The 27525-nt window shown below is 47.5% G+C and overlaps 14 protein-coding genes across 14 annotated transcripts in view; 9 read left to right on the top strand and 5 right to left on the bottom strand.

Moving 5' to 3' along the window:
• Nucleotides 1-2048, top strand: part of MGYG_00730 (CMGC/DYRK/DYRK2 protein kinase) — a gene marked incomplete at both ends in the record, with an annotated part of 2514 nt that extends 466 nt beyond the window's left edge. Inside the window, 3 exons of the mRNA XM_003176595.1 lie at nt 193-756; nt 808-1908; nt 2034-2048. Of these exons, the coding sequence (XP_003176643.1) occupies nt 193-756; nt 808-1908; nt 2034-2048 (1680 nt within the window). The remainder of the gene's footprint in view (nt 1-192; nt 757-807; nt 1909-2033) is intronic.
• A 950-nt stretch (nt 2049-2998) lies between these two features.
• MGYG_00729 (hypothetical protein) lies at nt 2999-4419 on the top strand (the record flags this gene model as incomplete). Its single annotated transcript, XM_003176594.1, has 3 exons — nt 2999-3163; nt 3229-3819; nt 3902-4419. Exons 1-3 carry the CDS (start codon nt 3073-3075, stop codon nt 4417-4419), a joined length of 1200 nt encoding a protein of 399 aa, XP_003176642.1. The 5' UTR covers nt 2999-3072.
• A 1346-nt stretch (nt 4420-5765) lies between these two features.
• MGYG_00728 (hypothetical protein) lies at nt 5766-6748 on the top strand (the record flags this gene model as incomplete). Its single annotated transcript, XM_003176593.1, has 2 exons — nt 5766-6299; nt 6410-6748. 2 exons carry the CDS (start codon nt 5766-5768, stop codon nt 6746-6748), a joined length of 873 nt encoding a protein of 290 aa, XP_003176641.1.
• A 490-nt stretch (nt 6749-7238) lies between these two features.
• On the bottom strand, nt 7239-8058 carry MGYG_00727 (hypothetical protein; the record flags this gene model as incomplete). Its single annotated transcript, XM_003176592.1, has 2 exons — nt 7239-7878; nt 7940-8058. The coding sequence occupies 2 exons, from the start codon at nt 8056-8058 to the stop codon at nt 7239-7241; spliced, it is 759 nt and encodes a 252-aa protein (XP_003176640.1).
• A 1021-nt stretch (nt 8059-9079) lies between these two features.
• MGYG_00726 (methyltransferase) lies at nt 9080-10682 on the top strand (the record flags this gene model as incomplete). The annotated part of the gene is made up of 3 exons (XM_003176591.1): nt 9080-9562; nt 9622-9997; nt 10060-10682. The coding sequence occupies 3 exons, from the start codon at nt 9080-9082 to the stop codon at nt 10680-10682; spliced, it is 1482 nt and encodes a 493-aa protein (XP_003176639.1).
• Nucleotides 10683-10855: 173 nt separating this feature from the next.
• On the bottom strand, nt 10856-12925 carry MGYG_00725 (hypothetical protein; the record flags this gene model as incomplete). The annotated part of the gene is made up of 3 exons (XM_003176590.1): nt 10856-12082; nt 12137-12778; nt 12869-12925. 3 exons carry the CDS (start codon nt 12923-12925, stop codon nt 10856-10858), a joined length of 1926 nt encoding a protein of 641 aa, XP_003176638.1.
• A 788-nt stretch (nt 12926-13713) lies between these two features.
• Nucleotides 13714-14646, bottom strand: MGYG_00724 (RNA polymerase III transcription MAF1 repressor; the record flags this gene model as incomplete). Its single annotated transcript, XM_003176589.1, has 1 exon — nt 13714-14646. One exon carries the CDS (start codon nt 14644-14646, stop codon nt 13714-13716), a length of 933 nt encoding a protein of 310 aa, XP_003176637.1.
• A 1273-nt stretch (nt 14647-15919) lies between these two features.
• Nucleotides 15920-16718, bottom strand: MGYG_00723 (AP-1 complex subunit sigma-1; the record flags this gene model as incomplete). The annotated part of the gene is made up of 4 exons (XM_003176588.1): nt 15920-16239; nt 16324-16441; nt 16613-16646; nt 16708-16718. The coding sequence occupies 4 exons, from the start codon at nt 16716-16718 to the stop codon at nt 15920-15922; spliced, it is 483 nt and encodes a 160-aa protein (XP_003176636.1).
• Nucleotides 16719-17438: 720 nt separating this feature from the next.
• MGYG_00722 (hypothetical protein) lies at nt 17439-18438 on the top strand (the record flags this gene model as incomplete). Its single annotated transcript, XM_003176587.1, has 2 exons — nt 17439-17461; nt 17520-18438. The coding sequence occupies 2 exons, from the start codon at nt 17439-17441 to the stop codon at nt 18436-18438; spliced, it is 942 nt and encodes a 313-aa protein (XP_003176635.1).
• Nucleotides 18439-18522: 84 nt separating this feature from the next.
• On the bottom strand, nt 18523-19623 carry MGYG_00721 (BUD32 protein kinase; the record flags this gene model as incomplete). The annotated part of the gene is made up of 1 exon (XM_003176586.1): nt 18523-19623. One exon carries the CDS (start codon nt 19621-19623, stop codon nt 18700-18702), a length of 924 nt encoding a protein of 307 aa, XP_003176634.1. The 3' UTR covers nt 18523-18699.
• A 515-nt stretch (nt 19624-20138) lies between these two features.
• MGYG_00720 (hypothetical protein) lies at nt 20139-20578 on the top strand (the record flags this gene model as incomplete). The annotated part of the gene is made up of 3 exons (XM_003176585.1): nt 20139-20192; nt 20253-20447; nt 20528-20578. 3 exons carry the CDS (start codon nt 20139-20141, stop codon nt 20576-20578), a joined length of 300 nt encoding a protein of 99 aa, XP_003176633.1.
• Nucleotides 20579-21487: 909 nt separating this feature from the next.
• Nucleotides 21488-22658, top strand: MGYG_08901 (hypothetical protein; the record flags this gene model as incomplete). The annotated part of the gene is made up of 2 exons (XM_003176584.1): nt 21488-22232; nt 22294-22658. 2 exons carry the CDS (start codon nt 21488-21490, stop codon nt 22656-22658), a joined length of 1110 nt encoding a protein of 369 aa, XP_003176632.1.
• Nucleotides 22659-23270: 612 nt separating this feature from the next.
• Nucleotides 23271-24481, top strand: MGYG_08900 (hypothetical protein; the record flags this gene model as incomplete). Its single annotated transcript, XM_003176583.1, has 2 exons — nt 23271-23977; nt 24118-24481. 2 exons carry the CDS (start codon nt 23271-23273, stop codon nt 24479-24481), a joined length of 1071 nt encoding a protein of 356 aa, XP_003176631.1.
• Nucleotides 24482-25361: 880 nt separating this feature from the next.
• On the top strand, nt 25362-27315 carry MGYG_00718 (ESCRT-I component; the record flags this gene model as incomplete). Its single annotated transcript, XM_003176582.1, has 4 exons — nt 25362-25415; nt 25495-25588; nt 25665-25903; nt 25969-27315. 4 exons carry the CDS (start codon nt 25362-25364, stop codon nt 27313-27315), a joined length of 1734 nt encoding a protein of 577 aa, XP_003176630.1.
• Nucleotides 27316-27525: the final 210 nt, after the last annotated feature.

The following is a 27525-nucleotide window of genomic DNA, read 5'->3' as shown; positions in this document are numbered from 1 at the left end:
CAAATACAAATTTTGCGCCAGCCAAGCGGAAACAATCTATCTCAAATGTGGTTTCCATCCTTTCTTCACGAAGGAACAAGAGCCTAACAGGCGAGCCAGGGGCCAACGGTTACAACTCAACCATCCACGGAAGCAGCAGATGAGGCGCAGCAATAACCGTCTTCGTCTTCCTCCATCTTAAACCCTGTACAGAGGCTACTCGGAGGTCCACGCCCGGCTCCCGCTCCTGCACCTACCTCAAAGCCTCGGGTCGAGGAAACTGAGCTTGATCGTGATGACCTCATAGCCGAAGAGGAAATGCGGAAACTTGGAAGCAAGCGTAAGGACTTTGAATCAGCAGCCAGGGAATTAGATGAACTCCGGCGAAGAGCCGGTCCTAAGGAACGGGCTTCCCCTGCACAGGCTCTGAAAATTGCAAGCCTTAATATCTTTGAACGAGGAGAAATTATCGACTATAAGGATATCTACTTCTGTGGTACCCACAAAGCCAAGAAGCATGTCGGTGATCTTAATGCTCAGACCGCCAATTTTGGCTATGATGATGAGCGTGGAGATTATAACATAGTTATTGGCGATCATATTGCTTACCGATATGAGGTTGTGGACGTCCTTGGAAAAGGCAGCTTTGGCCAAGTCGTACGCTGCGTGGACCACAAGACCGGTACCCTTGTTGCCGTCAAGATTATCCGGAATAAGAAACGTTTCCATCAACAGGCATTGGTTGAAGTGAATATTCTTCAGAAACTGAAAGAATGGGTATGCAGTCCCCCTATCCCCAATTACAGGAATCGATTTAACATGATATAGGATCCACAAAACCGTCACAGCGTTGTCAACTTCACTCAAAGTTTTTATTTCCGAGGGCACCTGTGCATATCTACGGAGTTGTTGGGTATCAATCTTTATGAGTTCATCAAGGCTCATGATTTCCGAGGATTCTCTCTGAAGATTATTCGACGTTTCACTAAGCAGATGTTGATGTCTCTGGTACTCCTCCAGAGCCACAAAGTTGTTCATTGTGATATGAAACCAGAAAACGTACTTCTCGTACATCCGCTTCGTGGAGATATCAAAGTCATCGACTTCGGATCAAGTTGCTTTGAGAATGAGAAGGTCTATACTTATATCCAAAGTCGCTTTTACCGCTCTCCGGAAGTTATACTTGGCATGTCGTACGGAATGCCAATCGATATGTGGTCTCTTGGCTGCATTCTTGCGGAGCTATATACTGGGTACCCGTTGTTCCCGGGTGAGAATGAACAAGAGCAACTTGCTTGCATCATGGAAATATTTGGCCCCCCTGAAAAACATCTTATCGAGAAGAGTACTAGGAAGAAGCTTTTCTTTGACTCCTCTGGAAAGCCTCGTCTGACTGTCTCGTCCAAGGGGCGCCGGCGCAAACCCAGCTCAACAGATCTCCGACAAGCTCTCAAATGTGATAATCCTGTGTTCCTAGATTTCATTTCTCGCTGCCTGAGGTGGGACCCCGCTCGCAGAATGACACCGCGTGATGCTATGCAACATGAATTTATCACTGGTATCAGAGCTCCACCGCGCTCCAGCCGATCTCTGCACCATTCCCATTCTCAGTCACCCGTCAAGCGATTTGCATCTACCAGCGCTGCGCTAAACGGCCGACCACTTCCAAACCCCCCTTCCTCCACAACTTCAAACAGTGACGGAATACGCCTTCGGGACGCATCAACCAACTCTCCAGTAAAGCATGGCTTACCTAAGCGCCACTCTACGTTCCACCACACATCCACAACGACGACGGCCAATCCAGGAATGACCCCCAAGCGTGCATCCAACATCCCTCCATCAGGTGGTTCTGCTTTACCTCGTGTGACGCCAAGGAATGCTAGTGGGAAACCAGATCTTGCAGCTGCGGCGGCAACTACCAGCTTGGTAAGCTGATGCTAACAGCGTTCCTCCCCTTAGTAAATGGGCAATTTTCCTGTTTCCTTTTTTCTTTTTCCTTCTTTCCCCGCATGTCGGTAATACTGGATATCTAACGTTATGTAATGGTGCAGAAGACGAAGGTATAGGAATGATGTATGATGGTGCTGCTGTGAAGGCAACTGGGGTTTTTTGCCTTCGCCGCTTTCTGTAGCAAAGTTCGAATAAGTTTGGCTAAACGAGCCTATTTATTTGGCTTTACTACGACCAAAGGATCCATGTGTTGAGTGATGTTTATGTTATTTCATGTTTACTTACCACTTTATTGTCATTTTTCTCCAGCTATTTCTTCTTTGCCCCATACCCCTATATTCTTTTTAACGTCATTTACTTTGCCTTTTACTTTGCTTTCTTTCCAACGTTACTTCATTTCTTGTTTCTATTTTAAATACTGGCATTGCATGCGTGCATCTGTTTAAGTCACTGCAATGTGTTATAAACTGCGTTGCCTCTTATTCTGTTTTTAATAACGCCCTATTTCTGATTTTTCGCATTTCCCGGCTTTTGCTCTATGCTATTCTTTGAAGCCTTGGATAAAGACATGGTCACACATTATTTGCATCGCATCGGTTCTTTATTTCTGCTTCTTCTACCCCTATGATGCTGAATAGAGCACAGGATGTTAGCCTCATGACAAGTTCTAAGGATGAGATTTTAGTTAGAGCAACATTTATACGGTATCCAGCTTTTATTACCGAATACATATAAATAGGTATTTATATGATTTAGACTTATTCCTACGTATAGAGTACCGTCGTCAACAATCCTTCCTAGATGTCCCCAGCCAGCCGGCAACTGATATCACCTGATAAGTGAAGTCTGAATACAGTTAGTGCTCAAGCGGGTAGTCTAGCCTTATATGGATTAGATCAGGTCCATTGGGATACCTGGCCTTTTCGGCTGCTGACTAAGCTAAATGAGCTAGTACGAAACCAAAGGGAACAGCAACCTGCGGGTTGGAGCTGGAGTTATCCAGATACCAAAAACGCGGACGATGGGAGTGGAGTTGACGCTGAGGAAATAGATCAATTCGACGCTCACGCTACTCTTAGGGCAGTTGATGCGTGTGGCCGACGAGCTTTATATATATGCGATCTCATTGGCCGCTATCCAATGAACGGGTTCGCGCATGATGGCCTTGACGAGGCCAACTTCGGAGCACCTGATGGCATTGCAACCAAACTAAAGACATTTGATGCCTTTCGTAAGTTGTGACAGGGTTCCTACGCTCGTCGTCTTTTAGATACCATACTAACCAATCACTTGCAGCAAAGACGAAACCCTCATATACCTCTACCAGCCGTGGCGGTGGGCTATGGACAATATTTGTCGCTATCCTCTGCACCCTCCTCACCTGCTCCGAGCTCATAACATGGTATCGCGGTCATGAAAATCATCACTTCAGTGTTGAAAGGGGTGTCTCACAAGAAATGCAACTCAACATCGACACAGTTGTCGCTATGCCCTGCGATGATGTCCGGATAAACATCCAAGATGCGGCTGGCGACCATATTTTGGCTGGAGATTTATTGACACAGGAGCCCACCAGCTGGGCTGCTTGGAACAGGGAAATGAATAAACGACGCAGTGGAGGAAGCCCTGAATATCAAACATTAAACAAGGAGGACACCCTTAGGCTGGAAGAGCAGGAAGAGGATCTTCATGTCGAACACGTCCTAGGAGAAGTAAGGAGAAGCCGGAAAAAGAAGTTTCCAAAGGCCCCCAAGATGAAGAAGTCCGATGTCGTGGACTCATGCAGGGTATTTGGAAGCTTAGAGGGCAATAAAGTGCAAGGAAATCTGCACATCACGGCTCGAGGTTTTGGATATTTTGAATGGGGGCGGGCCACTAACCCTCACAGTATGTCACCCTACAACTCGTTATACATTATATTTGCAGACATATCAAAATTTCGCCAGCCAGCTAACCGAATTAACCCTAGGTCTAAACTTTACGCACCTCATCACCGAGCTCTCATTTGGGCCACATTATGGGCGCTTGCTCAACCCGCTTGACAAGACCGTTTCCACGACCTCCGTAAACTTCTACAAATATCAATATCACCTCTCAGTTGTCCCCACGATATACACAAAGTCTGGTCATATGGATCCTAGTCGTCGATCTCTCCCAGACTCAAGCACAATAACCGCAAAAGATTCTAAAACAACTGTCTCGACAAACCAATATGCGGTAACTTCATACTCTCAGCCGATACAACCACGAATCGACTCTACCCCAGGGATATTTTTTAAATATAATATCGAGCCAATTCTGCTTATCGTTAGCCAAGAACGGGACAGCCTATTGGGCTTAATGATCAGGCTAGTCAATGTCGTATCCGGTGTGCTCGTCACCGGTGGATGGTTGTTTCAAATCGGGTCCTGGGCCGTGGAAACCATGAAGAAGAGAAGACGGCTCACATCAGATGGCTTGTTAACAGGGAAACATGCGACCGATTAGCTGATTGTGTTTGGTTAGACCATGACGTATATAGGGACTGTTCTAATCTTCAACTTCCCACTCCTCACATTCCCCCCTATTTTCTTTCCTCTCTGTTGTCATTTTATTCTTTCTTTCTTTATTTATTTCTCTTTTCTTTGGTATTTTGGAAATATGAATCATATATCTCGGAGTTGGGGCGGTGGACGGCATTTCGACAATATTTTGTTACACCCATACTTATTCGGTCTCGGTTCCCAACAAGGCGAATATTCAGGGGTTGTGGGACATCCATGAATTAGCGCAAGAACAGTTCACTACCAAGCTATTTATCCCGAGAACCCTGCTTCCAATTCGGTCAGCGGTCTTCCATGGAGCCCGTGGAGGATCTACGCTCCCTCACTCCTCCCTCCCGCAAAAAAAGTAAGACTCCCGAGTACTCTGGGCAGCCTGGACCACTGTTTGGCCAGTACCAGCGTACGACGCTACGAGCTAAAAGAATATATGCCATGCATTACGCCGCAAACTGCCCCATTCCCCCAGCCCGGACGGCTCAGTGGCCCCTGTTCCGCGAGTAGTCTTGCACGCGAACTAAATCTATTCACCAATTGCATGTGATGATAAGCCCAAATTCTTGCGAGGGCAGACATTTTTCCGTTAGCATCGATGCAGGTGCTGCACGATATGGACACTAGTTGTCGATGTACTAGTCCTGTAATATCTGGCGGATGCAAGGGCAGACTGGCGAGCAAACCTTCCACGCTAAATGACGCATAATATCTTCCGCTTCGCATTTACACGGGCGTGCGACCTGTAATGAACCCCCGGTTCGTGGTTGCATTTGAAATACTTTCTGGAAGACATGGAGCCTTTGACAGCATGCATGCAAGAGATCTCCTTCCCAATTGCTCAATGTTATTACGCCGCCCCTGACCTTACGGTAGTCTACTAGCCTTCCATATGCGTAGCATGGATTAATTATCTGTGCGGTTTACTCTTGGTTAGAAATGTTTCCGCTCTTTCCATTGATAACTAGAGTAAACTGGTGACCCTTGCTTAAGTGGATGCGGCCCCTTTGATCTAGATTGGTTTGCATGGGAACAAATCTTTTCCCTGTCATGAATGCCTATATCGTGGGATGTTTAGGCCGTGACCTTCCCTCTTGCGCCCTCCTTGGCTGTTGAAATGAGAACCCCTGCCTCCAGCCGGTAGAACATGGGTCTGATCCCACTGTTTTCTTCGTTTCTTCCTTTCTTCTGGAGGCCAGAATCTCACGTTGGCGTTTAAACACGCTCTCTAGTCACTTGTTCATCTGCCTATCCATCTATCAACTCTCTCCGCTCATTCCCAGGCAATTACCAGCCGCAATGCTTTCATATCTCATCAAGAAGATGGCCAGGTGGCTTGGATGCGGTTTCAAACCGAAATCCATTTCCACAGGAACAAATACCCCCGAAACAACAACTATAGACCCAAGCACCAATCGATGGAAAGCTAAGCCAGTGATTCTGATCATTCATGGCGCATGGCAGCATCCAGCATACTATCAGACCTTTGTCCAAGTGTTACAGTCACGAGGTTATGAGACATATTGCCCACGATTACCGAGCTGCAACGGCCAGGTTCCGCCTACAAAGTCACTTGAGGATGATGTCCGCTTCATACGCCAATTCGTAACAGAGCTTACAGATGCTGGCAAGCTAGTTGATGTCATCATGCATTCATACGGCGGGATAGTTGGAACCGATGCCCTCTGTAAATTAGGTATCGAAGAGAGATCAAGAAGAGGAACAGTCGGCGGAGTAAGGAACCTGATATACCTAACAAGCTTTGTACCCCTTAAAGGGCAGAGTTTGGTAGGAATCTTCGAGGGCCAATCATTACCGACTGTCAAAATAAATGTATGTCCATTATGAGTTCCACGCTGCTTTCCCGTTGTCCCCTTATCCTCTTATTCCCGCTGTCCTGAATTTCAACGAGAATTTCATATTGAGGCCAGATCGATTTTTAGGAAGAAATGAATATTATATCAGCAACCGATCCAATTCCGATGTTTTATAGCGACCTACCGAGTGAAGAGGCAGAGTATTGGGTGAAACAAATGGTTTCCCACCCGTATTCGGCGCAAACCACTCCAGTCAGCAACGAAGCATTTCGAGAACTTCCGGCCACATACATTATTTGCGAGAATGATAAGGGTATCTTGCCCGAGGTACAGCAAATGATGATCGATAAGCTTAGGGACGTAGGTATTGATGTACATGTCGAACGATGTTCCGGGGGTCATAGCCCCTTCCTCAGTATGCCCCATAGCATGGCAGATATCATCGACAAAATTTCGAATGTTTAACACTGTTCCTGGCATTCTGTTACTTTTCAGGGGAATGACAGTACCATGGCGGATATATGACGTATCGGTATAGGAGCAGCCGCGCCTGTGAAAAACGCACCAGGATAGATGGTTCATGGCAGCCTCCTTTTTCCACTCTCATTCTTTTCTTCACTCATATTTGCTGTTTTACACTGACTGCCCCATGTATTTATTGGCCAACTTCAATGCCTGGTTGTAAGAAGATCGTCGAATCGTCAAACTGTGAAATTTTGACTACGGCCGGGATAAACCTTAAAAAGCGTTTTCGATTAGATAACTAAGTTTAAAATCACGTGAAGTTAATTTGTTTTGAAAGCAAAGACCGGTTGACTACATGAAACAAAATAATTATCAGAATAAAATAATAACTCGTCAACTGGCCATTGAGTGAATCATTATCCATCGCATTCTATTAGAACAGCCGTATTTTGAGTCAAGAAGATACCCAATTATACCACTCGTGCACCATCTAGGCATAGACCACAACTGCGGCCATGACGGCCACTGCACCCACAGCCTGATGGAGGGGGACGCGAACATACCCAGCAGCACCCGTGTACTGTGCTGGAGGCGCAGTCCCAGTTGTCCGTGGTCCATCACAGTGCCAGTGGTCTCCATGAGGCTCACACCCAACTGACTCGGTTGGGCTTGGCTTAAGAGACTGGGTGGTCATTCCGGTAGGATAGGATCCAGTAGGATGGGGTGCCCCAGTTCCGGTGGCAGGCCCATCACAGTGCCAATGATCACCATGAGGCTCACATCCGACGGATTCAGTTGGGCTTGGCTTAAGAGACTGAGTGCTTGATCCGGAAGGATGAGGTGCGCTGGTGCCAGGGGCAGGTCCTTCACAGTGCCAGTGATCTCCGTGGGGCTCGCAGCCGACGGATTCTGTTGGGCTAGGCTTGGTTGGGGTCTGCGTTGCGTGACCTTCATCGTGTGAAGTGGTCGTAGGAGCGGCAGCTGAGGTTGAAGGGACAGCCGGGCCATCACAGTGCCAGTGGTCTCCATGAGGCTCACAACCCACAGACTCAGTTGGGCTAGGCTTGGTTGGGGTCTGGGTTGGAGGAGCGGCGGCCGAGGTCGAAGGGACAGCCGGTCCGTCACAGTGCCTGACAGATATGTTAATTCATGACGCTCTTCAAATTAATCAAGGTCAGGCATGGTCCTTACCAGTGGTCACCATGAGGCTCACATCCTACCGAAACTGTTGGGGATGGTGGAAGCGTGCCTTCAGCGACAACTACGCTGAGCGCAGAGAAGGCAAGGAGGAAATATCCGACGGTCTTCATGATAGCAGAGTTATCGTGTCTAGTCCGTGTCCAAGGGTATCACACAAGAGGCTGCACAGCACGCTTGAACAGAGATGCTCCCGGGCGCCTTTTTATATTTGGTCATCTGTTCTTAGGATGTCTATACTCAACACTCGATACGAACTTATTTCCCCCCGGGTCCTTCTTTCCTAGCTTTCCTCTCGGAGAATACCTTCCAATCCCGCGCCATGCGGTCTCGGGGTCCGCTTTATCTGCCTCCAACCAGCACCTCCAGAGTCCAAGCTTCACACATGCAAGTTTTCCTTTTTCCCACATTATGACCATTTATCCAAATTGATTCGATATCGCTTCGTACTTCCAAGCCCGACGAGCAGTGGGAATAAACCCGAAGCGAAAAATAAGGAAATGTTTCCTTGGCATACATCAAGGTACTCAGGGCCACTTCCACACTGGTTAGCAGAGAATAACACTCAGAATTTTGGCATATCTTTGTCTCTGTGCGGCCCAGAAGCTCACAAGATAATAACTCAACTATTCGAAGTCATGGTCGTTAATAAGAGTCGCCAATAGAAGAGCTCGAAGCTTCTCTGAGTGACGCCTTCTACTAGCAAGGTTAGTGTAGAATAGTTTTGTTCGATTCTACACTGTTGTCAGTGCTACATTGTTATTCCACTCTACTCCATACGATGATTTTATATCACAAGGTCCTCGTTTTGTAGCTTGAACTAGCTTCTGTTCTCCGAATGAGCCGAAAGGGCGCCTTGGGCCTCTCCCATTGCTGGAAGGCAAGCCAGCCCTGAGGCAATTTTTTGATACCTTCCTTAAAATACCTTGGTCAATTATGCGACCTTGAATAGAAGCCTTCGCCCACAGGGTTCACAGAAACCCTCGTAGCTATCCCAAACTCAGCTGAACCCTTGCGCCATTGAAATTCCAAAGCTGAGTTAACGCAAAGCTCTAAGGCTACCCGACTTGTTGCGGTCTCTAATTTTTTTCTGCCCTCTACACTATACCCTCACATAGTGAACTCGCCATCGAAATGCCTCGACCATATGCAGTCATCTCCCTCGCTTTATCGATAGTAATCGGCTTAGTTCTGGTTTCAATCATTGATGACACCACTAATCCAGCTCTTCGCGGTGTTAAACCCTCAATTTATAAGCTGGTAGGGATCGGTGCCCTGGCCACCCCCCTTAAGCAATACATTCCCACAAATTATCTACGTCTTCCTTTCCTGGGAGCCGGCCTTCCGACATACTACCAGCACTCAAAGAGTTACGAAACTACAAATGTGAACACAGCAAAAGCAAGGGGAGAGGCGATCAGTACTCGACAATTGGAAGAAGAGACTCGCCTGAGAGATCGAATCAGGAGGGATAGCAAGAGAAAATGGGACTCATCACATCCTAGATATAGGTTATTAACCGCTATGCATGGTTTTGCTCGCTACAAAGATAGAAATCTAGCCGAAGCCGAACGATGGAGTACCCTATATTTGAACTCCCCCAAGCGACACCGCACAGTAAGCCTCTTTCTATGGTGCCTTCCTACGTTTATTGTCTAACGAGATATCTTCTATAGCTCATTGAATCTACTGTGGGGTACACTTCGAAGCTGGAGAAGGTTAAAGATCTTTTTGCAGAAAACAACGTCCTCGCTCAGGCAATTCTAGATAATGCACTGCATTTTTATGGGGTCGATCGAGCTGAATTGGACCAGTTCATCCAAGAGGCTGAGTCCAATGGTATTGTGGCCGATAAGACCAGCACATCTCAAGCGATGAAACACTTTGTCAGGGATTGGTCCACGGAAGGGTTGTTCGAAAGGGACGCAGCATTTCCCTGTGTGGTGGAAGCCCTGAAAAATTATTCTGTCCCTTCAAACAATAAACCTCTTCGAGTCCTAGTTCCTGGCTCTGGCCTTGGGAGGTTAGCACACGATATTGCAAAACTGGAAGGTATTTACTATCATATCTTTATTGGCTGCTTCGCATTTTAATGCTAACTACTTTATTCCCAGGTTTTAAGGTGACTTCCAACGAATGGTCTTCGTATATGAACATAGCATACCGTTATGTCGAGGGCTTACGGAACATAAATTCAGAAACCTTTTTCCCTTTTATTGACTGGTGGTCACATCAGGCAGCTACAGCAGACCTCCTCCGCCCCGTAAAATTCCCAGACTCTCCCCCTTTCCATGCAAACAGTTCGCTCGATCGTTCTCTCATCCACATCGAAGGGGACTTCACCTCCATGCATCACGGCCTACCAGCGGCAGAGACCAAATACGACGTTGTAGTAACACTCTTTTTCATCGACACTGCTAGAAATCTGATGTCCTACTTTGAAACAATTCGCGACTCGTTAAATGAGAATGGCACTTGGATTAATCTTGGTCCATTACTTTATGGAAGTGCCCCATTCTTACAACTTTCTATGGATGAAATCGTCGATGTGTGCGAACACTTGGGATTTGAGTTCCTTGATACGTCTTCAACGTGTGGTGTTACTACCCTTGACGGGAGGAAAGTCAGAAGCAAAGAAGTACCATATGGGCTGAGTGATCGATCCTTATCCAAGAATGCCTACAAGGCTCAGTTCTGGGTTGCGAAGAAAGGGAAAGCAGCCCCGGAATTTCAATAGACATATGTAGAATGAAGCCAATCATATATTATGCATTACCGCATCTTATAGTCAGGACAACGTTTGGTAGGATGAAAGCCTAGATTCAGTACAGATAAATGAGCCTTTTAAAACCGGACCAGCCAGGTATCCAAAGCAAACAGAGCATATATTAGTTGATAGGCGTAAAACAATCAAGCCTCAAAGATCTCCCCTAGTCCTATGCCTGCCCCTTGGGCTCCATACCGACATTCCACAAGATCCAACCTCCATCCTTTCCAATTCTTTAGCTTTGCTTTTATCTCCCGAGCCCATTCTACTCGTTTCTTTGCCTCTTCCTCCTCTTGCGCACGAGCAAATGCATCTTCATCGAACGCATCGTCGTCTAGGAATTCTTCATTTGGCTCTGCGTGGGAATCATAATCGAAGCCCTTGTATCCTCTATCCTGGTCTTGCGCGCCGGTAAACGCAGCGAGACCACTTTGCAATACTGTTGCAAAGGATGAGTGTTGCTGTGGTCTCTGGCTGGTACTGCGACGGCCGGCATAGCTGTGGCCTCCTGGTGCACCACCGGTGAGATCGACGTCATCGAATGTGCCTGAAAAGGATTTGCTATCTGTCTGAGCGCCCTCACCATCATGCTGAGAAGAGAGCTCACGTTTGCGTTCTTTCCATATGCCGCGCCGAAGATCAAAGACTTCTCCCTCCAAATCCCGAACTTTTCGTTCAAGTCGCTGTCTCTCTTCATCTTCTAGCTCATCTAGGCCTTCATCAGCCCCGACTCCTGATGCTTCACGTTTCTTCAGGCGGTCTCGTTCCTCTTTGAGTCGTAGATTTTCATTTTCAGTTGTTGTTATCTTTTTTGTAAGCATGGCCACGTCTTTCTCGAACTTATCCCGCTCCTTCATACGGGTTTGATGTCGACTTTCCGATTCTTTATGGAGGTTGCTTAAGGCTTGCAGCTTCTTTTCCAGTAGGTCTATCTTTTTATCAGCTTCAGCTTTAGCATCCTCTGATTCCTTGATTTGGCGCTCTAGGCTCTTAATGAGAGTTTCAGTGGATGTCTTATCCACGCCCTCTTTAACAGCCTTTTCTGCTGCTCGGCTTACAGCCTGTTTGGCATCTGCAAGCTCCCTCTGCGACTTCTCAAGTGCATTTTCACTGCGAGACAGCTTATCTTCCAAAGCCGAAATTTGCTCCTGGTGGGCTGAGGAGTTGGTGGATTGTGAGTTCAGCTGTGCTCTAAGATTGGATATTTCCATCTCCATATTTTCAATTGTTGCAGACTTTGCGTCTAATTGACTTAGCAGCTCAGATTCTGGCGAGTCTGCGTTGCCTGACACTGCGGCGGTGATTGACGGCCGATGAGATTTGGTGTGAAGATGAGAGTTCTGCCTCTGTAAAGCACTAACCTCCGCTTTCTATATCCAAATAAGTAACGATTTCACAAGAGAGGGATATAAATTAATACTGACAAGTTTCTCTACTTCCTCTGCCTGCTTTTCGGCCTTTGCAAGCTTCTCCTTTAACTCAACAGTTTCAGTACTAGCTTCACGTAGATCGTCAAGCTGTTCTTCAGACTTCTTCCATTTTGCGCTTGTCACCTCCACCTCTTTTTCCAGCCGTTTATTCTCCTTCTCAAGCTCTTCCAATCTTATGGCTTGTTTTCTAAACATTTCTGGCGCTGTGCTTCCATCAGGGCTGAGAGGTAATGGCGGGGATTTAACGCCCGAAGAGCTGGGACTGATTACCGGTACTTTCGAATCCTGGCGGAAGGACGAAGAACGAAGTTTGGATTGGACAGATATCGACGGCTGACGGCCATGGGATCGGACTTTGGGTAAAACTTCCTCGCCCTCTTCTTCCTTTGTATTGCTTTCATCTGCCAGTTCTTCAACAGGAGTTGATGTCTCCACAACTGCTTCATCGATATTATCCTTTTCGGCTGTTGTATCCTTCGGAGAATCTGCCTCTGTTTGCTTTTCGGAGTCTGGTTCCGCTTCCTTTTTAGAGTCTGGTGATTGCCCTTTAGGTCCCGCTTCCGTTAAAGCTGTAGCCTGTTTACTAGATTCCCCTTTCTTTCCCTTCTTGCCTTTTTGCTTTTGCATCTGCGCTACCTAAATTACAATCAAATGACAGTCAGTACTATATCGGTGATATTGATAGAGCTGGTGTATTCGCATATGGATGAAGAATTATAAGCGTACTCTTTTCTTAGCAGCAGCAAGCTTCTCAGCCCGGTCTTTGTCCTCTGTGTCCGCCATTGTGTGTTAAAGAATGTGATATTATGGAAACCAGCTGGGTATCGAAGCTCAATGAAGGTGTGTGTCTATCTTGTTCTCTATCCAAGCTGATGTGGATGATGCTACATGCTACGAAGTTATTGGTTGACGCATGATTATGTAATAAACAGTCAAATGACATCATGTGATGCTTATGTTATATTGATTGGTCATATCCGGTTTCATCCGGGCGGAAAATCTCGGATTAAGCATGGAGTGGAGGGCAAAGAAGAACAGGCTTGGAAATTGATGTAGAAAGCACCACGGCATTCTGATAATTGATAGCGTTAAGTAACAAATATAAGCAGCTACTTATGTCTACTTGCCGAAGGCATGGGAATCCATAAACTCCACGCCTAACAGCCAGCACAAGACAAAAGAGAGAAAAAGGCAAATCAAAAGAAACTCAATCACAAAGAATAGTCAATAAACACCACGCCGTCATTAAAAAAATTACGAAGAAAAAATGACATAACAAAGAACAGGGGGGAATATGATGGCGCCAACATGAGCATTAAGCTGAGCTTCGGTGGAACACTCAAGTAGCTAGTTACCTCGGCACTTGGGGTTTTGGCAGAGGACATATAGTGCCTAGATAACCAACTCAGTCATTGACTGGCGTTTGATATAAAAAATCGTCACGATCATGCATTATTGTGGGAGAGGAAATAAGAGCAAGTCAATAACAAGAAAAATCAAACAGGGGGAAAACAAGTTCCAATCAAGGTTGAACTTGGAGTGAATAGTTCTGAAAATAGGAGGTGTTACTATTACACTTCCATAGAGTCGGCAATTTCTTCACTCAGAGCACGGACGGTAGGTTTACTACCAGACTGCGAGCGTAGATCATCATCACTGAGGATATAGTTGTCAAATTCATCCACAACTGGGCGGGCGGGTTGAGATGGTTGCCTTTCTTCTTCGTCGGCGCTAAATTCATCAATCTCATCATGTGCGCCATCACCGAACCAAAACTTGGCGCGTTTTCTGGCGCCCGTATCATGGGAGACGTAGCCGTCATCATCAACGTTACGCTTTCCGGGGACTGGAGTTGCTGTTCCATCGGCTGGTAGCTGGCTTAGGACGCTAATGCCACGCAGGTAGATGTAGCAGACACGCTTCCTAACCTTGTTGAAGAAGAAATAGTTAAGGCTCCAGATGGTGCCCTCTTCGCCATCATATGGGTCTTCGTCCGGGCTATAGCAGTATACACTGCATTCTTTGAGGGACATTTGATTATCGATAATCCTCCACATTCTAGGACCCCATGAATGGGTAGTTGCCGACATGTGGGGAGAGGACGAGGCTGGGGTAGGTGGCGTGACATCGCGAGCCAGCTGCGGGCGGAGGTTAAACAGGGTTGTATCGATGGTATCCATGACCCTCCGCAAGTTCTTCTCTCTATGGAAATCAGAAGGCCGCAGGACGTGCGAAAAGTCATAGTCCGGGTGGCTCGCATTAAGTGTAGCGATAAGATAAGCGTAAGTTCTGCGGCTGGAGTGCTCACTCAAGGGTCCAAATGGGCTGGAACGCGAGAGATTGAGTGACATTGCTGCGGAGGATGCATTTGGTGGTGAAAGCGAGGCAGAGAGTCGTAAGAGCGATTCATACTGCGATTCCAAAGAGGTTTCAATGTTCTTGTATAGCTTCTTATCACCACTTGCGGCCTTTGTCGTATAAAGGTCACAGCCACCCACGACCATGCAGTCGGATAACAGTAACAGGATTTAGTGATGTCTTTTCCTGTCCAAGGTTAGACACAACCTGTATCATAACAAGCCCAATAACGTCATCTATCATGGCAGTATCGTTGTCGAGCAATGGATTTCGGTGCCAGACCTTCATGGTGTCAGATACAGGTCAAATAGGCTATACGTGCTTATATTTTCCCAACTTTGTCTGTCTCAGATATACGTCGTTGTGTCGGTGCGTTGTTGGAGCTCTTATCGCAGGGAGGAGGAGGAGGTGGTGGTGGTGTTGATAGTGGTTGCTACCGAGGGAGCAAAACAAGCGTTTCCGAGCTCAGCTCTGTATTAGTTGAAGCACTGCTGTGACGCGGACTAGCGCTGCAGCGGATGAAGCGGTTCTTCTTCTTTTTAGGATTGCTCTTGCGGAAGCAAGTCAAACAGCGGTACGAGTTATCCAGGCTGGCTGCAAGGACAACGCATACAGATCGACTACGCCAGACGACGAGGCCGTCTAGCAAGAAAGGGGGCTCATGGCAACGGCGATAAACACAACAATGTAAGTAAGTAGAAGAGACTATGGATTGGGCAGTGAAGAGCAGCGATGAGATGAAGAGATGAAGAGAGGAGGAAGAAGAAGAGGAGGAGGGGAGAAGCAGCAGCGCGCCGGGAAAGCGAAGGAAGCCCAGAAGTTGGGAATATGGGAGCAACGCCCCAGTCACGTGAGGATGTCTGACCAGTGACGTCGAGCCGTTGTTTCACGCGATTATGGCAGCAAGGAACACCGGGAGATAAGAGATGATGGGCAGGGACGGGCGGCGTCGAGGGACAGACGGCGGCGTCGTGGTGGATGACGCTGGAGTTGGCTTTGATGTTGGATGGTGGATGGTGGTGGCGATGATAGATGGCCTGCTGGAAGTGAGGTGATAGTTAGATAGAAACGATTCTGGAAGGAGACGGCAGGCCTCAGAGTCCAAGCGAATTCATCGCCTTGACTCTGCTGTCCTCGTCCTGTTTGTGATGAATAAGTCAAATTAGCCATGCCGTATATACACTGTCCGAGTAACGCCGGGTATAAAACTGTCGCCCTAAACAAGATACAACAAGCAAGCAGAAGAACACGAATCAAGATGTGTCCGGCAGCCGCTACATGATTTTCGTGATGATATCCTGTTCAACCTGAAGAGCAGAAACGAGAAGCAAGGGGTTAGCAATGAAAAAAACGCAAGCAAGACAGAGAACAGAGACTAGCAAGAGGTCCGAGTGTCTCATCGGCAACTGCTTCGAGTGCTCATTCAACAGCCAGGAATGGAGAACCAGAAAAATCCCCGCTTACCTCCATGTCTTCCAGGCTGTCCTGCTGGCTTATGCACCGCAGCACGTTCTTCTTGCTACTCTCCTGCATTTCTCCCGCCAGCAGGAGCTCGTCGAGGATGAAGTAGGCCTTTTGGAAGTTGAATATGATGTCCAGCTCGCACACATTGCCATAGTACTTGTCCATCTGCTCGACATATCGATGCACGACCTCTAGGGTTATCAACTCGTTGTCGGTGGACGAGCAGCCGGCGATGAAGAAGAGGGAAGCATATCGGCGGTACACCACTTTCGAATCTAGAGAAACAGCTCAATCATTAGCCTAACTGAACATAACAGCGTCGTAGAGATGTATGCTGCAGCAGAAAATACAAAACTCACCCTTATATTCGAGAAAGTTGCACATCCGCGTCCGTCGTGAGAGGACTAGCTGGGTGACATCTTTAATGATCTTCGCCTTATCCTTTGGGGAGAGCGTCGTAAACCATTTTGCCAGGCGCTACATGTACCACAATCCGGTCAGAAACAGCATCCCAAAACGACGGGCGTCTCCCGTGTGAGCAAGTGTGTGTTGTCTGCCAAAAGGGGGGCCGCTGGCTTGTGGGAAGAAAAGGGCAGGGAAGTTTTGCTTCAAGGTGGGTGACGAGCGCGGGTGGCTGGTTTAACTGACCACCTTGCCCTGACGAGAGAGCAGAATTAGATAGCTAGAGAGAAGGGGTCAGTCGGTCTGTTCCATCAGCAATGATCCGGGCAGTAGAGACTTACTTGATTGCCATTATGTTGCTTTCTGCGGTCGTTCGACGTGGGGAGAGAAGGAAAAGTCGACAAGTTTTGTTTTTTGCCTACTGGAAAATGTTTGGAGGGACTTTTGGATGCCAAGACACAAAGAGCCGCGCAAGGAGAAACGCCGGCAAAAGATGTGAATTTGATATTCGATATTACTGCGGGTTGGCATGTATCATTCCGGTTAATAAAAGAGAGGAAAGTTGGAAAATGGTGTCTGTTTGTTATTTTTGCTAGATGGCCCGAGAGAACTGAGTATTGTGCTGCATAGTGCATTACACATTAGGTAGCCTAATAGATATCTGTAACCAGATACACTCTGTGTACATTTATCAAGGAACAAATTAAGCCACAGTCGTCAACTGACTCCCATATCCATCCTCTGCGCCTTGAGTTTCTTCTTGTCTATCATCGCTGTTCTATACATCTTCCCATCCCATCTACTTATAGTAACCGTCGATAAATAGCCTGACTAAGCTCCAAAAAGCCGCCCGTAAAACTTCCGAGGCTTCCCCCCACCAAAGGGGAAAAAACCATCCCGCATTACAAATGCAAGAGAAGGATCCTGATTCCACAATATTCGGGCCTCTTTCGAGCCGGGATGTCGTTAGCCTGGTGCTCGCCGTGTATATAAAAGAGTGCACTTTGCGGCCGTGATACGGTACCTGGATACACACCCGAGGCAAGGCAAGAGAGTGACACCTCCAGCAAAGATGAAGCTAATTCTCTCCACCGGGTAAGTCAGCCCGCGCAGCTGTAATGCGCATGGAATTAATACTGACTCTTGCTGGTAGAAACATCGTCAGCAGCGGACCATCCGTCCTCAGAAGGCCAGCGACAGAGAAGTCCAATGTAGAATTTCTAAATTCATTGCGGTATAACTTTGTCTCTGCGCAAGACATCGAGCCCTCTCACACCAACTCGCCATGCGAAGAGACACATTCGCCGCCCCAGAAGCTTTCCTATAGCGACTATACTACCTGGACCTCTAGAGATGGCGACACGCTCTATGTGCCTTCCCTCGATTTCTCAATGTCTGGTCTGTCCGAAGATCGCTCACAATATGACGTAACCGTCAAGCTTTTCTACCTACCAGGAGTCCCAGCGCAGCGGAGGTGTCAGCATGCTCGTGAATCCATCAATCTGGTCCTCAAGGAGCTGCATATAAGCTGCATAGATTTGTTGATAGTTTCGTTCCCGGAAGTAACTTTTGACGCGGATGACGAGGGTGAAGAAGAACTGTCGAATGGTGAAGGGTCGGAGTCTGAACTTGACAATATTGTTAAGACATGGCGAGCCTTGGAGTCGATGCATGAGCAAGGAATAATAACGCAGCTTGGAATAGCTGAATTCGACAGTTCACGGCTCGCGAAGCTCCTCGCGCAAACAAAGATTCGGCCCAATGTCGACCAGATCAACGTCAAAGATTGCTGCGTTGTGCCGAAATCGTTGATCGTCTATGCAAAACAAGAGAATATCGAGCTTCTGACACACAATGACTGCACAGACATCCTTCCTCGGGGAACAACTCGAGACCTGCTATCTCGTACAGAAAAAGGCGCCGGTATACTTGCTGCCACAGCTGACGCCGAGGATGGCGGCATAAAGGGTGACATCGACCCGCAGTGGGTTATCAAGTATACCGCTGTGGTAAAGGACAGAGGAGTGATTGAGAATAAGGGATATTTCGCTCTTGCAGATGTTGGGCCTTGATATATGCAATCTTGTGGGTTGGTCATCCTCTATATATTTTTCTCTGTTGAAGCTTTTTTTTTTTTTGTCCCTCTCGATCTCTTCGATGTAAGCGTGAGCGTTTCCCAGTGCTCCAGCACCAATATAGACAATAATTTCGCAGAATACCCGCAGTTTATGATGCCAGTATATGAATACTTTTGCCGTTGCATGCCGCGGCTTAAATTTTGTTTAGACACTAGAAACGTCGAGCTGTAATCGCGCTTCCATAAGTGATAATACTTATCCAATCATGCTTCTCTTCCTTCCTCTCATGCGCACTTCCTCCAGTCTCTTCAGGACAGGTTTGGCAGCTTTAAAGCTTTCTCCGTATCCCTCGAGAACCTCTTGGAATAAGCCCTCGGTTCTTGGATGAGAACTGGCAAACGCTCGCTCCAGCACGTATAAATCCACAGCCCTATCTTCGTCTTGGATACTCTGGCTGGCAAGCCCAAAATCAATGAGAACTATCTCACCATCCAAGAAAGGTAGCCTGCTCCTCGGGTCTAAATTCTTGGTATTGGTTTCCAGAGAAGTTGTCTCAGTTGGCACGCCACCAGCTGTCTGTCTTAACATGAGATTGCTTGTCGTCAAATCGCCATGTATAATCCCAGTCTTATGCAGCAGCCCGACGGCACGTCCAATCTTTTGGAGAAGAGCGCATATCTTCTTTTCGCTTTCTTTCACAGTCTCAGTGTAGGTGCTAATATCCGTGCCAGCTGTTCCCCGCTCGTCTAGCGTACCACTGGACTTCATCCATTTCTCCCAGCTATTCACGACTTCTCTGACTACATCCCCATCTACCCATTCCATAAGCAGCCACCCGCCATTATTTGCACTGCTCCCTTCTTTTTTTTCCGTATCTGGCTCAGAATTATGGCCCCAGTCGGCTGCCAATATACCAGGAACCGGAACTCCTTCTCTAGCCAGTTTGGCCATACATCTCGCTTCCTGTAGAATACGCTGGCGAGTTAACCGGCGATCGAGTATCGGGTGACGGTATGGCTTTAATGGGCGCACTTTTAATGCTGCCGGAATGGAAGGGTCCAAAAAATACGTCCTGTATAATCGGGCTTCTGCGCCTTGGGCAAGTAAGACAGGTATCCTGGCGGGGTCACAGTAGGTAAACGGCCGTGGAAGCGGCGGAGGAGGCTGAACTTCTGCCATGTCTTTATTAAAGCACGTACGCTGGTTAGTATGTGTCTAAGGGATATGCTCTTGATTGCTCAGCAAAGTGGCCCTGCTTATGCTGTGATTCCACTTTGTTGATCTCGCATGGCTTATCTTTCTACGCAGTCAGGAGTTACAGTTTTTTCTAGACGACAGTTTGATTGATGACTAAGCTTGTGATCAAAAATCCCCAAGCTCCAAAAAGGACGTCAAACCGGCATCAACTTCTACGAGATGGTGATAGCCATGATAATGAGAAGATACTGAGGAACCCTTTGGGGAGATTTATTTTTTGGAGTGACAAGGCGTATTCAGCACATAAATCCAAGAACCCTGCTTTGGGGTTGTGGCTCTTCAGCTAGCATTGCTCCCTTGGCCAATATCCTCATCTAAGACAGAATCGACCTCAATTTCAGCCTATGGTTCTTACCCTCTTGCGAAATACAAACGCAGAGAAGTTTATAGATGGTATCATCGTGTTGTCAGCTTATGGGAGGCGTGGGGTGCAGAACATGGCCCAGTGCCAGACATGCGGCCAGAACAAGCCAAAAGCCCTTTGCATCCTTGTACACCAAAGTCACTATGCATAGCCATTCCTTCTCCCCGGTGCTGATACCAGCAAGCAGACAGACTTAGATGCGCCACAAGACTCCAATATTACGAGGTTGTCCTCATGCCTTCCGCTGAATACCTGTGCTCCCCCCTTACTCGACATGACCTTCCCGCTTGGGCTTCCTGCCTTGCAAAAGCAAGGGTATCGCGATGGGATCCTATTTGCCGAGATTATCTATAGCCTCCTCGCTTTTAGTATACATACAAACGTATGTCCTAACATGGAGAGCGGAAGTGGCGTGGGCTGGGATACGGATAGATCGAGCTGACAACCCCGGGTAATCCTCAGGTCTTCAGGAAGGTTCCCGGGAGAGCTCCACTGTCCGTCCCGTCACTTTAACTCTTTTGAAGGTTGTGGAACTATTTCTCTCTACTGGTTCACGTTATAATATGTATATATATATCCATCCTACTTAATGTTCGCTTCTGGCTGGAAATTTTTACGTGAAGAGCAAGTTGCAACTTGTACCCGTCGACAACGGCATTTTTGCAAAGAAAAGGCAGTGGACACTTTGTCTGTATGCTGTTATTTTGGCCTGGTGCAAGTCAAGTACAAGCCCCCTCGTATCACGGTTTTCTTCACTTTTCTGCAGACAGGACTTAGTGGCTCGCGCTAACAAGCGTTTGGTTCTTGGGGTCGAAGATCATGCAGCCTTAATATTGTTCTCTGCAGCAACACCTGCATGCTTCATATTGTTCCTGCAAGGCGGAACCTAAATATGAACCAATCTCGCCTCCTTTCGAGTACTTTGTATATCAAGCTCCTTACCTATTGTGACTCCGACCATCATCGACTCCGCTGACTGGCTATTATTCCTCTTTATTTATTCCATTTTCTGTTTGTCCTCGCCGGGTCTGCTTGATAGGCGCCGGGGAGCCCTGCGGAATTGTTCCCCGTGCCTGAATATGGACCGGGTCGATATTCAGTCCGGCGTCAATGTCTCTACTGCCTTTGTCCGGTAGAATTTTGACCATTCTTTCTAGACATCAATATGCATGTTCCCTCTCTGGCTCTTGCAGTGACAAACGGCTGCAATGAGAAGATCCTTCTCGTCCTCGGGGGCTGCGTCCTCTTTCTTCTTGAAATGCCTGCTGCTCTTCTATTAAAAGGCACAACATCTTGCTGCGAAGGGTCCTTTTGATCTGCTTTTTTCCATCAAGAATACACATACCATTTGCCATACGAAAGAGTATCAAAAATTATACACTCTAGAAATCACCGATAAGGTCTTTCCGAAAGCACGATACCATGGCGCCGCACTTCGATCCCTTCCAGCAGAGTGTCACCTTCCTCCGTGGTGATGGCAGCTCATTCCCCATTTCCATGGTAGAGTTCAACAATTTTTTCTTGTATGCTGTGAGAACTTCCATAGCAGCTGCTTCTCAGCTGGGAGCTTCTGTTGTGATGGCCGTTCTCCTCGCCTTACTTACTTCACCGGATAAACGACGATCAATTATTTTCTATCTGAATATTACCACGCTCCTTGTGAATGTCTGCCGAACCCTATCCACCGCAATTTTCTTTACCAGCTCCTGGGTTGAAGTATACACTTACTTCTCTGGCGACTATTCTCGAATCACACCTGGAGCCTATGCCAACTCTGTTATGGGGACCATAGCTACTGGTATTATGGTCATCTTGATCGAACTATCCCTCCTTATTCAGACACAAGTTCTATGTTCTACACTCCGCGATCTTTACCGAAATATCCTCCTCGCGTGGTCATGCCTGGTAGCAGCCGTTCCAATCGCATTTCGAATTGCCTTCATGGTTGCCAACGTCAAGGCAATTATGACTCAAGCTTCTTTAGGAAAGAACATTTGGATACAAAGCTCCTCGAACATCAGCATCTCTGTCAGCATCTGCTACTTTAGTTTGATCTTCCTGGCCAAGCTTGGCTATGCGATCTATACCAGAAGATTGTTGGGAATGAAGGGATTCGGAGTCATGCAAGTTATTTTCATCATGGCTTGCCAGACTATGGTACTTCCAGGTATGCTATATCCAGCGTCTAGTTATTATACATGTGGCTGCTTATACAAGAATCATTCCAGCAATAATGTCCATCCTCCAGTATTTCATTCCTGAGTTTGAGGTCAACACCAATATACTCACCCTGCTTGCACTATCCCTACCACTCACGACGCTCTGGTCAGCTGCTGCTGTTCGCCATAGTCATAATCACAATCACGGATCCGGTCGCCATTTCTGGGGAGGCAGCTCCGAAAAATCCCTATTCGATCACAACAAAACCTCGGGTGGCAGTTTCTCTCATCCATCGTCGACACTCATTGGATCCATGCAAGGCCCTGAGAAGATCAAGTCTGCGGACCACTTTGATCGCCTCTATCCTGAGCTGCATGATACAGGCAACATCACAATCGAGCGTAACTTCAGTGTTACCAGCAATAGAGTATGAAGCGAACAGCGCATAATGTCACAGAGCGACTTATGCAAGGGCCGGTATGCGAATGTATCTCCATAGACATCTGTACAGCCTTACATTCCTTCGCTTCTCTCTTTCATACTAAAATCTGATTTTCCCTTGATATCAATTCTTCCCCTTGCTTTTCTCAGCCTCGGATTCATGGAGTTTCCTCTTGTGTTTTTCTTTTACTTCTCATTCCCCACAGGTTATTTCTTGTAATGGGCCTGGAGTTAGGTAACTAGCTAGATCTTATAACAATTCTAATAAAACATCATTATAATCAGAAGTTATGGTCCAAAGCCTCTAGAGAGTGTGCTTTGAAAAGAAACGAAACACCTGCACTTCGGTCAGTTCTGCAAAATATACCCCTGGCCAGTACTCGTAATCGAGCCGCCAGGCAGCAATGACGCATGTGTGTCAGTGCTTAACCAACATGGAAGACATCACCAACCAATTATTTTAGGCGCCAGCCTCGAGCGAGTAAACAGGTGAAATAGCCTTAGCCAGTTGACTACGGTAATTATTTAATTAAATAGTTATTTTGATGAAGAAACATAGTTGACTCCTTGACGATTTTTGTTCTGGCTTTAATAGTGTCAGGATATGGCCTTCAACAATGCACCCACAGGTGTAAACAACCAAGGCGATATCTCTAAGGATGTGACGCTTAATAACCTGCCAGAGGACAGCGTCTCAGAGCTTGCCTGGTCATCAGTCGCCAACTACCTCGCCGTCGCCTCCTGGGACAAGGCAGTCCGTATCTACGACGTCTCGCACTCCGCCCAGGGCGAAGGAAAAGCGCTCTTCTCGTTTCCAGGTGCTGCCCTGAGCTGTGCATGGTCGCCTGATGGGACCAAGGTCGTAGGCGCTGGCACTGACGGCTCAGCTAGGCTCCTGGACCTTGCCAGCAACAATAATCAGGCTCAACAGATAGGTCAGCACGATGCGCCAATTCGAACGATACGAATGATCCAAGTGCCAGGCAGTCAGTCACCCATCGCTATCACCGGGTCTTGGGATCGTAAAGTTAAGTACTGGGACTTGCGACAATCCGCTCCAATAGGTACAATAACATGCTCGGAGCGGATATACGCAATGGAAGCCAACGGTAGCAAGCTGCTGATCGCCACGGCCGATAAAAATCTCGGCCTAGTCGATCTCAACCAACCTACAGTCATCGCTAGAACCCTACCGAGCCCGTTGAAGCACCAGACCAGAGCAGTCAGTTGGATTGCCGATGGCACCGTTTATGCCGTCGCGAGCATTGAAGGTCGCTGTGGCATAAATTATGTTGACGAAGCAAACAAGTGGTAAGTGGCAATTTGCGTTCGAATACTTCCATGGTTATCTAGCGACTCCTAGTGGCGATTATTTCTGGACGATCTGGGGAAGGTTATACTTGGAATTGAATATCCACCAGCTCATATGGTTATGTTATTTATCAACCTAGTCAAAACTTTACCTTCCGTTGTCATCGCCTGCCAAAGGACAACGATCCCAAGAACCAGCTCGTGTATGCCGTTAACGCTGTTTCCTTCCACTCTCGCTACCACCAGGTATTTAGCACTGCTGGCTCGGATGGCACATTTTGTTTCTGGGACAAGGATGCCCACCACCGCCTGAAGGGGTTTACTGCTGGAGGGCCCATCACTTCAACATCATTCAATCATGACGGCACGGTCTTCGCCTACTCTATCAGCTATGACTGGAGCAAAGGGTACTCTCACAACACACGGGATCACCCAACCAAAGTTGTCTTGCATCCAGTGTCGGACGCTGAATGTAGGCCAAAGCAGAAAACCAATCAGGGGTAATTAACACCACCCATCGAGCTCGAAGGAGGAGAGCCAATTTTGAATGGGATTTCTATAAATGATTTGTTCCTTTATACTCCGTATATCGCTGGCTAAATACAATTCTTGATGCTAAAAAGCGCCCAAGTATGAAAAAAAATCATATCACGTGAGAGAGTCTCTCTTGGCTTCACAACCTTAATTCGACCTGTAGCTTATGTAATGGTAACACTGTCAGTATTTTTGTGCGTCGAGACGGAATATCAAGATAAAAGCACCGTCTACGACAAAAATCGCACGATGGAGTCCTTATAGTCGGACGTTTGTGCTTCGTCGGGCTACCTGAAAGGGACAGTGTAGCTCAGGGAATATAGACACATTAGCACAGCGATGGTTTTTACTGGGGCGGAGTAGACGTGTGGGTAGAATATATCCATATTAGAGCTGTGACAAGAAGACAGAGCAAATAATTAGCATATCGTCTTTGAGCGACGAATACCTAACTAGATCACCAGCAAACCGATAAAGAAAGGATATCGAAAATGTAACTAGTTCCATCGCCAACTAGTTTTTCGGCCAGTAGTGAGCCATCGCTGCTTTTCTCTTTGGGGTATACATGTATGCTCGGTGCTCCTGCTTTCATCTAGCCATCAGTAGTCCCGTCTAGTTAATTGCAATATGTCCCTCAAGGATCGTCTCTTATGCGCGAGGATGCGATAGCTGTCTGCCTGTTTTGCTGCGGCGTTGTTGGTGTTGGTTTGATTAAATAGGAAGAGCAAACTCCAAGTCTGGGCGAAGCTTGGTGATCACCAAGCAATAATCCCACCTCAACACCACGAGCTAGCGACACCACCAACAAGTGTCTGATGATGCAGCCCTCAAGTCGACGAGGGAGACGACCATGGCAGCAGTGCCGCAGAAGACCCTAGAGTGGCTTTACCGAGTTCTGACCAGCGTGAGAAACACCCCTCCCACTGCCGCCTATTAAGGGAGTACAAGCAAGCAAGCTGACCACCCGCAATTAATCGTCATAGAACCAAGCATATCGCGACCCTAACAGGACATATAGCGACACTGCGCAGCTTTTAGCCCAGTTCCCTTCGTTTTCTCCCCGGACAGATGTTTACAGTACGCATTTAGTCACCTTTTCCCAGTTTGTCCTTTGTTGATGCCGAATCCATGTACTGAGTCAACGCCTTGTTAGCATACGAGAACGGTGCCTCAGCTCTTCTTCTACACTTGACAGGGACCTTGCCGGTACACTTTAGAGGAGCTTTATACTGGTTCCCGATTGCAATATGGGTCCCGAATACATATCCAGATGCATCTCCGATGGTCTATGTGACTCCAACGTCCGAGATGCTGGTGCGGCCAGGACAGCATGTTAGCAGTGACGGGAAGATATACCATCATTACCTCGCCCACTGGGCCGAGGCTCGCGATGTATGTGGTAATTACGGACCCGAGAGATAATTTTGGCTGTTGATACTGATAAACCTTTCTGTTAGCGGTCTACCTTGGTTGATTTTCTGTTGATATTAAAAGACGTCTTTGCCAAAGAACCGCCAGTGATATCCAAGGACGCTCCAGTCAGAAGACAACCGGTTGCGTCGCAACGGACCACTCCACCAGCAGTACCACCATTGCCAGCTGAGCTAACACGGCCTTCACCAAGCGCCGCATCCACTCCGCCTGTACAGCCACCAGCCCCCCCAAAGCTACCTCCGAAGCCAAGTGGAGAGAGACACCAAACTGCAGCAGAACGGCCAGTTGAGAATGTATCCACGGCACGCAGCCTGCCACCACCTTTACCGCCCTTACCTGCGGAGCTACAACCGACAACTCACCACCGAGATGGTATTGGGCCGGAAAGTCGAGGAAACCAATTTCTACCTCAGAGGTCAAGCAGCTTAAGACGGGAGGTCAACCCGCTGTCCCAGCCTCCACCTCCAACACATCCAAGCCAACATCAAACTCAGGGATTCGTTCCAGAATCTCAGAACCGCAGGCCATCAAGCGTTCAGAGCCCGCCAGTGGGATTGACACCTCACGCACCTCAATACCAACAAGCATACCAACCTTCATATCACCATCAGCAATTCCATTCCCAGCACCACAATGACGCTGCAATGCATCCGCCTCAGCAACAACCAGTTCCCCACCAGCATAACTCACTACCTGTTCCACAGAGGGAAGTTCAGCCACAGCCAGCCGCGAGCAATCCTCCAAAGAAACCGGAAACGCAAGATCTTCTTACATCTCCTTTTGATCTCGAGTTACCCACTCAGCTACCCTCGTCCTCACCGCCACCAATCCCTCCAAATCCAGAGAAAGATGTTCTACTACAAACTCTCTCAAGGACTCTAACTCAAACACTACACGCCAATATTGAACAATCAAATTCTCGCATAGAGCCTCTGAATTCTCAGTCTAGAGCATTACACGACGCCATTGCTACTCTTCGATCCGAGATTGCTGCTGTAAACGCATTCCATGCTAATCTCCAGTCAAATACCCAAATTCTACAGCAATCTCTACGTCGCGCAGATGGCGTCATTGCGGATGCAAAGTCACGCATATCATCGCCATCCGCATCGTCCTCCCAGCATCCGGCCGGCCTACCCGCCATAGATGAGGTGCTTGTTCCCCCTACAGTGGTTGGAAAGCAAATCTACGATCTTGTGACGGGTGAACGCGGTATTCACCGGGCGATATACGCTCTCCAGTCTGCACTCGTAAGAGGACGGGTAGGTATAGATGTGTGGGCCAAGTCGACAAGAAATTTAGCCCGAGAGGCATTTTTGAAGAAAGCTTTGATACGTAAAGCCTCAAATGGGATGGGCCTAGCTGTGTAAATGCTTTTGAGATATAAACTAGTAACACTAACGGCTTTATTCTATATGGAAGATCTCCCAAAAGAGGACAGTGCATTTGAAACGAGGTTAAAAATAGATGTCCAAAGAGGTTAAATTTTAGGTTGACACAAAAACGAGGTCTAGCTCCCAAAACGTAAGTATCAGAGTCTTAACGCCAGAACCAACTAACATATGAGTGGCGTTCTGCCT

This window comes from Nannizzia gypsea, genomic scaffold (genome assembly GCF_000150975.2).
Source record: "Nannizzia gypsea CBS 118893 supercont1.1 genomic scaffold, whole genome shotgun sequence".
Lineage (NCBI taxonomy): Eukaryota > Fungi > Ascomycota > Eurotiomycetes > Onygenales > Arthrodermataceae > Nannizzia > Nannizzia gypsea.
The sequence above is the reverse complement of the archived record's forward strand: the minus strand, read 5'-3'. Positions and strand labels throughout refer to the sequence as shown.